At 53.3% G+C, this 11,143-nt stretch overlaps 1 protein-coding gene across 1 annotated transcript; it reads right to left on the bottom strand.

Annotated features, from left to right (window-relative positions):
- Positions 1–7,310: 7,310 nt before the first annotated feature.
- LOC143429315 (uncharacterized) lies at positions 7,311–10,555 on the bottom strand. The gene is made up of 2 exons (XM_076904851.1): positions 10,544–10,555; positions 7,311–9,098 (listed from the first exon to the last, which is right to left on the bottom strand). Exons 1-2 carry the CDS (start codon positions 10,553–10,555, stop codon positions 7,311–7,313), a joined length of 1,800 nt encoding a protein of 599 aa, XP_076760966.1.
- Between the last annotated feature and the right edge of the window lie 588 nt (positions 10,556–11,143).

Below are 11,143 nucleotides of genomic sequence, written 5' to 3' on the forward strand. Positions count from 1 at the left end.
TTACGACTCTCTGTTTAGCATCCGCGATAGGGCGGCTCGAATTAAAGGGTGCGCAGCGAAACGTAATTTGTTCGGTGGCGACGATGATCCGTCGTCGCGTGACTGACACGCCCTTCCGTGTCCCGTGGTCGCGGGTGAGATTCAGACGTTTCCCAGGACGGACGTAACGGCGTTCTGCCCTTAAAATTGCGTCCAAGAAGGGTAGCTGCGCGGGCTGCGTAATAGCGAGCGGGTCTGGCCGCGTTAACGCGATAAAAAAACTGCCCGCTGCGGATTGCTCGCTTTAGGCATGCAATTTCTCCAGAGGAAATTACCAGCCAGAGGGTGGTTTACAGTTTTGAGGAAACGTCGGCTCGCGTGACGACGCTCTCTAATCTTCGGCGGATAAATTGAAAATTATTTCCCTTCCCATCCTGAGAGCAATTTTTGGCTGGAACGTCGCTGCTCGAAGAGAACTTCTCGAGAAGCCTCTATGAACGATGAACAGACAGGCCAGCGAGGAGTAACAAAGGTACAAGGTAGTAACAAACGAGTGGAAACGAAGTGACGGCGCGAAAATCTGGCTGGGAGATCGTTGGACGAAACGGAGGGGCTGTTTTCGGACAGTCGATGCTGGCTCGACGAGAGGGATTGACCGTTGCGCCGTTTAAACTGCAGGTCCACGCCCAAAGTGGCGATCTCAACGTAATAACGATATCGGTTAGGTTACGCGATACCTGCCATTAGCCTCGCCGGTCCCGATATCGATTTTATTGACCTATCGGTGGCAGCCGGAGAATATTTGCCGAATTCCCTCCGGGCGACGGGGGTTTGCGGGCAGCGGTTCTATTATGATTGAAAATTCTAACCTCGGACGAGGTTTTTCAGCCCCCTTCGTCGGCTTCCTGCGTCCAACGCTCCTCGTCCCTTCCCGCTAAATTATTCCCCGCTCCCAACGAACGCGATACCCGCGCGCAATAATTCTTTCGTTAACCCGTAACTAGCTGTAGGCGGCTCGTTGCTCTTTTCGTTTTACGAACGACGCGTGGATCGGTTGCGAACCGGTTTACCGATAACGTTATATCCACCCGGCATTTCCCTGGCATGCAAACGTCAGCCAGGCAGGTGAACGAGCCGTCGACGTTATTAAAACCTCAAGACGCAAATCCTCCGGACGTAGATGGTAGATGAAGGTGGCTGAACAAAGGCATTTTCCCTCTCTACCTCTCTCTCTCTCTGTTCTTATACGCGAGCTAGAGCAGCGCCTACGGGATCCGAGGAGAAGATGGCAAAGGGCGAGAGACGCGTCGCGATAGAGCCGTTTATCCTGGTCAGGATCGGTAAGCGAGAAGACAGGAGCACGCGAGCACGCGTGTGTGTCGCTGCAGGTGCCAGATTGGGTCGCTGGCAGGGTCGACGCGCCGCACCTGTGAGAAATTACCCCGAGGCACGCAGCCTCGTCCCTCGACCGCTTGTCTGCGCCGTGACTCGCGTTACCTTACGTACAATCGAGACCTCGTACCTCGCGAAACCTACGAGAACCTTGAAACGGGATCCTCGGGTACGCTCCCCTTGAAACGCGCTCGTCGACGGACCCACGGCTCCGCGAAAGGGGTGAGTCGAGCTCGACTCGTGGACATTGATAAAGACAGAGAGGTTCGAGGGCGTCGAGGGGGCGAGGGAACGGTTGGTGTACAGCTACAGGACGCGGCGGGAGAGAATGGAATCGGCCGCGATCGATTATCGATAAATACCAGCTGGATTGCTCCTGATGGTCCAATTGTTACACGCGTTTCCCTTCAGGGTCGATCCGCGCGCACGCGCGCCACGCGAAATGACATGACGGGCTGCGCTTTTGTTTCTGTTCCTCGAGAGCGCGAGGGGACCCCGCTGGATGCCTGGAACGATGGGTCTATGATCGAATCAAAGAGGCAATTTGTTTCCCGCCGGAAGCTAGCTTCTCCGAGAGGAACGTCGGGTGAAGGGTTTCCGTACACCCTGTCGAGGATCGGTTCGCGTTCAAGTATTTATTAAACATTAACTCCGTGGAAAGTAACTTCTCTCCTCTCGACGGGTTCTCTCTTTTCAACGACGCGACGCTTTGCCTCCCCGCTAATGGCCGCCTCTTTTTATCCATCCGTTTTGGCGATCGGGCGAAGGACTGAATAGGAGCTCTCGTGGCACGATAAAAGGGTCCTTAATTGTTAAATATTGCCCGCATTTCGGTTTTTCTATCGCGTTCGCCGAGAGAAGTTTCAGCTTTAACTTGGCTCGTTTTTTCTTCCTCCGTTTAGCCCCCTCCGCCTGCCCCCTTCCGGTGCCAGCGCGGGTAACCGGGCAAGTTTTTAACCGTGGAATTTAAAATGCACGGAATATATTAAATCGTACGGCTATTAAAAGTGCCGGGGAGCTTCTCTGGTTCTGTGGTTTTTTCATGAACTTCATTATTATAAGTGGCTCGCGGCACCGGTAGGTCAACGACAGTCGCGAATGACGCCGCCGGGTGGGCCTCCCTCCTCTGCTCTAATGGTCGCCGCGGTCGTTAGTTCAATGACGACGGCGATAAAAAAAGGAGTCTCGAGGACGGTATTTGCAAGTGCATGCAGATTGCCGTGATTTATCGGGATCCGTGACGTACGTATCAAGAATAACCGGGACCAGCGGCTCGTAGAAGTGGTCGCTGGGGGGATGCTTTCTGGGACGATGCTCGAAACTACCGCGCGAGACGCGCCTCTCCCCTCGCGCGGGAAAACTGTTTCAGACGCGGTGCGTTATCCGTCCGTGGTCCGTCGAGAAGTCAACATCGACGTCGAGTTCGTACCAATTTCTGCGCTTACGTATACACTCGTTGTTTCTCGAGGTTTCGTATGCTCGGCGCAATTAAAGTATTTGCCGGCTGAATCCTTCGCGAACCGACCGACGATGAAGAGAGGAGGAAAAAAAAGAAAAAGAAAGGGTGGTGCTCGAAACTTGACCACCGCCGGTGGTTTGCACTCTCCTTATGCAACTATCGGGAACCGAGTCTTCTTTTCCCGCGCCTCATCCCGCCCTGGCTCAACTTTCTTCGGGCTTTCCCCTCACTTTCTAGCGAACTTCGCCTCAAATTAATTTTGCAACTCTAACTTCTGCCCGCCCTCGGATGCTTGCTGCTCTCTCGACTCGATCGACGTCAACCATCGACCGTTGCGCGGTGTCGAGTGCACTTCCTCTCCCTCTCGCACTCTCTCTCTTTCTCTTTCTCTCTGGTATTCGCGTTCGAGTCGTCGGAAATTCAAATGGAATCGCGATACGCGAACACGGGCCGCCCGTTGTTCATTGGTCGGCGCTTTAACGGCTGTACGCTCGGTACCTTATCGACGATCCACCTTAACGCGCGACCCTGTCGTTCCCCGTAACCGCCTCGCGGCTGCACCCCCGCCCTCGCCGTGGAAATATGTAACTGGCGCTTATTTCCGATTTTCTTCGCCCGCTCGGTTGCTCCCTGCCGGCACCAGCGTGTAATACGATTTCACCGGCGAACTCCTAAATTCGAATCACCGCCAGACAGGGTTTTTCAACCGTACCAGCTCGCGAGAATGAATTTACTTCCGCGGGAGCACTCCGCCGGGAGGGTTGGAAAGGGACAAAGAGGAGCGAGCGCCGAGGGGCGAACTTCCGGTAAGGTCCTTTTCGTGGTACAGACCCGATTTCCTGCCAGCACTTTTTCAACTAGATTTTTCTCCCATCCCAACCCCCTGTTCCTATCGGACGTTGGTAAAAAAAAAAAAGAAGAAATTCTCCGCCGTTGCACGTCATCGCGGCGAGCGTAACCCCTTGAAATTAGATTGGACGGTATCAGCAATCATCTCTCTGGTCTCCGTCTCGCCTGACCCTCGCACACCGTTCCACCGTTCCCTCTCCAGTTTTTTCTCGATCTTCGCGCGTCTTCCTCGTGTTCTTCTCGTGATTTCGGTAGGAACTCTTGGACAGCGTCGCAGCCCGTTCCAAAGATCATTAGGAAAGAAACGAGCGTAATTCTGCTTCTTATCTTGTCTGTACTGTTCCCACCGTTTCCGTAAGAAACGTTAATTGCTCCCGGAACCAGGTGGCTCGCGTTACCACGCTCTCCTTTCTCCGGAGTACGCGGTTCCAATGGACTTCCGGTTCGAACGTTCCGCGAGAGACTGCCGGGCTATCGACTGGCCGCGCGATTAACGATTCTCGGACATTTGCATGAGACTGCGCTCACCTGAACGCCGTTCCTCTTAGCTGTCGGCGATCCATTCCCTGTCTTATTCTTCCCTAACGCGCCGCCTTTATTTTGTCTCCCGTTAACCGCCTCGAAGCATAGGTGCCAAGGAAAAACCTTTTACCTCGGGACTCTCGGACCCTCGACAGCCAGTTGAGTTACGAACGTAATACGTTTCCGTTAGAGAGGCCCCGTTGCCTCGCTCGATCTCCCTAGCAACGCGATTTGTATCAGCGTATTCGAGTTTTTAATTCGTGGATCGCGCAAATTCCGCGCGACGAGGAAGAAGGGATGAATTCCCGCGGAAAGTCGCGGGCGCACGCGGTTAAAGTAAGTTTTTCGTACCGTTCGACGACGACGACACGAGCTGTTAAACGTTTCGGGTGCGCGCTGCGCGGGGCCGTAATGGAGATCGCATCGCGTGCAAATTGTCGATCAGATTTTAACGAGGCGCGCTGCGGGGACGGAAATTGCGGCGGTGATGAGCAGTGGTCGGCGTGCGGTTCAGCGATTTCGATTGGCGCCCGCGAGCGCTCGATAAATATTCGCCGAAATATGATCGAGCCCCCAATTTCGGGTGCGCCCGCGTGCCCGTGGTGATCTACGACGGGCAACGGGGGCGAAAACAACGGCGAAACAATGCGAAACGGGGGCGAACTCAGCGTGGAGAGGAGACGGACGAGGGTGGATCGAGCGGATGTAACGCGACGTTCGAACGATCGCGGTGGTTCTTGTTCGAGCTACGATTTATTCATTCGACTGTTTGCGCCGCGAAATCCTCCCCGTCTGCTGGTTCCTCTGGTTCCGCCTTATCTGCGCGTCTCGCGGCGGCAAGAAAGCTGAAACTGGAAAAGAGGAGCCTGGTTTGCTAGGGGAGAGCGCTTTCCAAGCGCCGGCCAATGCATGCTGATAAACCTGCCGGACCAATTTAAATCCCAAGATGGCGTCTGCGGCCTCCAGCCAGAGGCTCTTTCCCTCCCCCTTTTTTCCTTCCACTCTGCCTCTCTTCTTCTCGTTTCTTTACTTCCCTATCTCTCCCTATTCGCTCTTTCTCTTCCACCCTCGTTCTTGGTTTCCCTCTTCACCCTGCCTTTCTACCACCCAGGGATCTATCGCCTCGAACGATTTATTAACCCATTTCGCCGGCAGACATCTCTAGTTTTGCGAATTTCCGCGGAAAATCGACGGCTTCTCGACTCCCTTCGATCCTTCTCGTCTTTCTTGGGTGGCTCGTGGAACCCTCGCGCTCCTCTAATTTTCTCGCGAGTCGGCTGGATCAATTTTGAGATCACCCAAGTACCCGCCCTCCTCCTTAAAGCGAACTAACCGTTCGATGTGTCGCTACGAATATCAGAAAAGCCAGCCGTGGCGCTAGGGGTGGCGTTAGGGGTGGTTTAGGGTGCGACTTCCAGTGGACATCGTCCGCGAAAGTCTGACGCACGCTGTTTACTCTGTTTGCTAGCTGGATAGCGGCGCCAGAGCGAAAAGCTCCGGATATTCTTCGTCGAACTGACCCGTGCGATACCGGAAACTCGAAGAATATCGAGGAGAGCCCGCCGGATGGTTACGCGGCAGCGTGGAAAGAACATGGATGTCGCGTGAAACTAATCTGCGCGCCGAAATCAGCTCGAGACCGCGTTTCGATTCCGTAGCGAAAAGTTCCCCTTTTGTCTCGATAGAGGACACGGAACGAGATCAAACTCGGCCTGGAAATATGTATTACCGTCTCGTATCGGTGCTGCTGGTACGGGAGATAGCGCGGGAAACTTTCCTCGCGTTCCGCCATCTGTGTTTGCGTTTATCGCGCCCTTCGCCGCCATCAACCGTTTAGTTGAAATAATAACAGCACCCGCGCAGTTGTAGGATTATTCAGAAACGGTGTGCTCAGAAATTTCGCTGCGACGTTGCTCGCGAAAATTCCGAAATCGAGAATCGAAAGCGATGCATCGTTTAGGAAATAGAAAAAATCGGAATGACTTGTCTCAAGGTTACGATCTTCCTCTAACTTGGTCGATTCTATTTCCTCAACTTTGAACTACGCTCCATTCAGTCATTCGTGATATTTTCCTTCAATCAGTGGAAATTAATTAACAATATTATGCTCGAAAGAATAGCGAAGACAGTTCGAAATAGTCGCGCTTCCCTTTGACGCGCGTTCAACGGATCTGGAAAGTTTAACGAAGCATGATATCAATCATTATCCTCGAATATGATCGCGTCGTTTCTAACTTATTATATCGCGCTCGCTTTTATTCGATCCCAGTCTGGCACAGCTTCGTCGAGGCATCTCGCGTCGATCACGGGGACGCGAAAACTTCGCGAGATTCAGTCACGGCATTGTTAAAACTTATCTTAGACGCGAACTCGGCTCGAACGAAATATCAAACGGACCGCGAGAGGGGTTAATCCTGTTTCATCCATCGTTTGCCAATGAGAGCTTCGATCTGTGTTGCGAACTTGAAAGCTGGGATTACAACTCGCGGCATAAGTCGTTCGAATCGGCGAGTCATTCAAGAGAAGAAGGATCGCTTCGTCGTATTACCACGGATTACGAATTTGTTTCGAGCTCCTCGATGAGCCCTTCGAAGCCGCTGCCAACTTTTCACCGTCGGATCTAGCTCGCAATTATTGGCTACTCGCGGCGGAAACTGCATCAGTCGACTTCGACTCGCTTGCTTGTCTCGTTGCTCGCCACGACTTTTTCACGATTTCTTATCCAAAGCTGGCGGGTTTCCCCTGCTAAAAATGTCTCGATCTGGCGACGATTCTCCTTGTGGTATCCCTTGGATACCACACGGGATTTCCCCCGTGATTTCCCAACGAGAACGGACAAGATATCCGCTCAGCGGCAGACGTTCGAGCATCTCGAGACCGAAGTTTAAACGTTGTTGCAGTTCGAGAACGAGAAACGGCCCGTTGTTCCGATCGGATCTCTGCTCGAGACCGGAAACCCGCTTAATAGAAGGGACAGACCAATCGTAAACTCGTGAAAACTTTATATTTCGTAGTGTCAACAAAGATATATATATAACTGAAGCTAACTAACGAGAAACAATTTGTAGAAAGGCGCTCTTATCATTTGGACATAGACGGAAAACGGTCTTTAAGGCTGGTCAATCGTGGTCGTTTTCTCAGTGGTCTTCTCTGCTTCCGGTTCCTTCTTAATTTTCAGGATATCCTCCACTTGAGGTGTTACCGCGATCGTCTCGCTCTCCTCCGGGAAGATGTACTCCTCGTGGTTCTGGGAAGCGTCGAAGTAATGTCCAAGACCCTTGAAATGTGCCGCGTCATGCTGCTCGTAAGCAGAATGATGGTGGGCTTCGAGGTGTTTGTGGTGGCTGTCGTGGAGATGTTTGTGATGATGGTCGTCGAAATGTTTGTGATGCTCGTCGTGCTCGTGTCCATGCTTATGCTCGTGGGACTCTTCGTGTTTGTGATTTTCATGGTGGTGGTGTCCCTCGTTGTGTTCATGGTGATGCTTGTGGTCGTGTCCATGCTTGTGTTCCTCCTTGTGTTCGTGGCCGTGTTTGTGCTCCTCGTGGTGTTGATGCTTGTGGTCCTGATGGTGGCTGTGATGGTGGTCCTCGTGGTGTCCGTGATGATGCTCCTCCTTGTGTCCGTGTTTGTGCTCGTGGCCATGTTTGTGATGATGGTCCTCGTGATGACTGTGCTTGTGGTCCTCGTGGTGTCCGTGATGATGTTCCTCGTGGTGGCCGTGCTTGTGCTCGTGGCCGTGTTTGTGATGATGATCCGCGTGGTGACCGTGTTTGTGCTCGTGGCCGTGTTTATGGTGATGGTCGTTGTGATGATGGTGATGGTGGTCCTCGTGGTGTCCATGTTTGTGCTCGTGGCCGTGCTTGTGATGATGGTCCTGCTTGTGCTCGTGCTTGTGGTCCTCCTTGTGCTCGTGGCCGTGATGGTGATGATGGTTCTCGGTCTCCTTGTGGGTGTGATGGTGGTGATGCTCGTTGACGTGATGATGCTCGTGATGGTGGTGATGCTCGTTGTGGTGATGGTGTTTATGATGGTGATGATGCTCAGCGTGATGCTTGTGCTCCTCGTGATGCTCGTGTTTCGAATGATGTTGATGCCCGTGGTGGTGTTGATGCTCCCCGTGATGCTTGTGGTCGTGGCCGTGTTTGTGCTCGTGCTTGTGGCCGTGCTCGTGTTTGTGCTCGTGTCCATGATGATGTTTATGATCCGAATGATGCTTGTGCCCGTGATGATGATCGTGTCCGTGATGATGATGATGGTCGTTGTGATGCTTGTGCTCCTCGTGATGCTTATGCTCGACGTGATGCTCGTGTCCATGTTTGTGTTCGTGTTCCTCGTGATGCTTGTGCCCGTGATCGTGCTTGTGCTTGGCGTGATGATCGTGTTTCTCGTGATGGCCATGATGATGCGAGTGATGATGTCCATGATGGCCATGGTGGCTGTGGTAGAACGGGTGTCCCTCGATCCTTCGTTGCGTAGGTATTATTTGGGGCGAGAGGAAGCCGAGGTGCGACGGCCCGGAGGAAATTCGTGGCTCGATCGCATGCTTCTCCGTCGGCTCGTCGATTCGTGAGACGTAGCTGGTCTTGGTGGCGGGGTCGTAAGTGGCTCGATGCAACGAGGTGGGCGCCTGGCCACTTAGGGGCAATGCGAGCGGTTGGAAATTTGCCCCAAGGTCGGCTAATTGCCGTTTTCGTGGATGCCTGTGAACGTTGGGAACAGGTTCCGGCGAGTTGCGCAGCGGTAACGGCCGGGACTGTTCGAGTTGTCGCGGGAGCCTGATGGAATTGGCCAATTCAGGGTCGCCCGTTGGTAGTCGCGGTCGATTCTCTCGCGGTGCTTTCAAATCTTGGCTAGCCGCCGCTGTCAGTAGCAGCGCGGCGGCTAAAAGCCACGCCTGGGGACAGAGAAACGGCACCGGATAAAGAACGATCCGTCATCGATCAACGAAATTGATGGTAAAATCCAGGCGACGGTTTAAACAGCGCGTATCGGAGCGCGCGATTAACCGATCGCCGGAATAAAAGCGCAGGCAAGTCCAGAATGGAACGACTGTTAATTTTGGAAAATCGCCTGGCCACCAGCGCGCTCATTATGACACGCGACTGTGTGTGGACCCGCGCACCGGACATTAGCTCGGCTAACCGAAACAATAAAACAACGTCGGGGTCGCGTGGACCATTTCGGGGGTGCGACTGCATGCACCCTGCCCTGCCCCGTCGCGTACGTGCGAAACGAGCACGTCCGAGCGGAAGAACCGGAGATAATATCCAGTAAATCGTCGCCAGCCCGTTTTATCACGGCTTTGTGCTTTCTTGCCGTTGAATTTCCCTCCAAACCACCCCTCGCGCTGCTCGGAAATAAAGTGGGGGTGGAATAAAATAACGGGGTGGGACGTGTCGCGGTTGGAAACGCTCCCACGGAATCGAAATCGAATCTCGACTTTGCGCTCGAAAATCAGCCAGGTCAGCTGTCCCCTGGTCGATCAGGAGGCGGCGTGTTTTCAGCGCGAAACGAATGGACCCGCGCTCTTTCTCTCGCTCAGCCGATGATTTATGTCAGTTACGCGCTGCGTTTGCGGTCGCGCGCGCGCGCGCAAAAAAAAATGAAAACAGCAAAAAAAAAAAAAGAAAAACGAGAAACCTCGAACCGAACCCACCCCCGTTCGCGCGTCCAGGAATTTTAAATTAGCCAGCCGTTTTTAAGTTTAGATTTATTCCGCGATGCCCGGACCAGCAGCCGGGTTACGCGGCGGGAATGAATACAGCGGCGGGAAATGCAATCAGGAATTTTATTTCCGGCCGGCGAGCGAATTCGAAACACGAACGATACATTCGTTAAAAGATTCATCCACGTTCGACCGGTGGTTTCCGGGAATTAGTCGCCGCGGCGGCGGCCGGGATCGGAGTTTGAAACCTCGACGTGCCCGTTTAAGGCCGATCGGGATTTTCCGCGTTGCCCCCGGCACGGGGCTTATCGCGGACGGCGGTAAGTTTCATTTAGAAACTGTTGCTGGTGCAGCGCCGGCGCGCATCAGCGTGTTCTGCCGGTTTTAATCTCTCGGCCGCGCGCTCGTAGCCACCGAGCGCCGCTGCTAACAACGTTACCGCGAGGACCTTCGTATATTCTTCTTGAAATGCAAACGCCCGCTCGCTGATTAACTCGGAATTTAATCAGCGACAGTGGAGTTTATACGGTGAGATTAGCAAGTTTCCAGCGGCGGAAGGACGTTCGAGAAAATCAACGCTGCGTGTTTCACTGGTATTTTTGAAGGTATTGAAGGACTGTCTCGCGACTTTGTACAGATGACGTTGAACAAGAGATAGAGGAACGCGTGCTTACCTGGCTAGCCATGTCGCCGTTATCCCGGATGTATCGCCCGTGAACAACTGGATGTCGAGAACCGGCGACAACGTACTTTTATAGAGAGCAGCTCGCGATCGGCACTTTCTTCCGTGCTAAGCACCAATGTCGTTTACGACGGGACCTAATGTTTTAATCGTGGTCGTAATACGCGGCGAACCGTGACCGGGTCCCTCGTAGCTCCCGTCGAAATTTCATTTGCAATCCGTCCGCCGTTCCGTTCGCGCGCCGTTTCCGGTCGCGCAAAAATCAAGGAAACGCCTTCGACTGGTTGCTCGCATCCCCCGTAACGAGCATCAGCCGAAATCGATGGATAGTGACCAACGATCGAGCGCCGCTGTATAATCGCGCGCGTTTTACGATCAGTCGAAATTGCCCCGCGTAGAACTCGACGGTCACGATTCTGATTTCCTCTTTTAAATACAGATTTATTGGCTCCCATATAATTGCGCGTCGAGATTACAGCCTAATGATTTCTGTTTTTTCTCTCTCTTTTTGCTTTTCTAACCCCGTTTACCGTCCCTCTCGTTAGTCGAGCGTCATTGGGCAACGGTCACGCCTGGACGGATAAAAATCGCG

Source organism: Xylocopa sonorina, chromosome 11 (assembly GCF_050948175.1).
Source record: "Xylocopa sonorina isolate GNS202 chromosome 11, iyXylSono1_principal, whole genome shotgun sequence".
NCBI classification, from domain to species: Eukaryota; Metazoa; Arthropoda; class Insecta; order Hymenoptera; family Apidae; genus Xylocopa; species Xylocopa sonorina.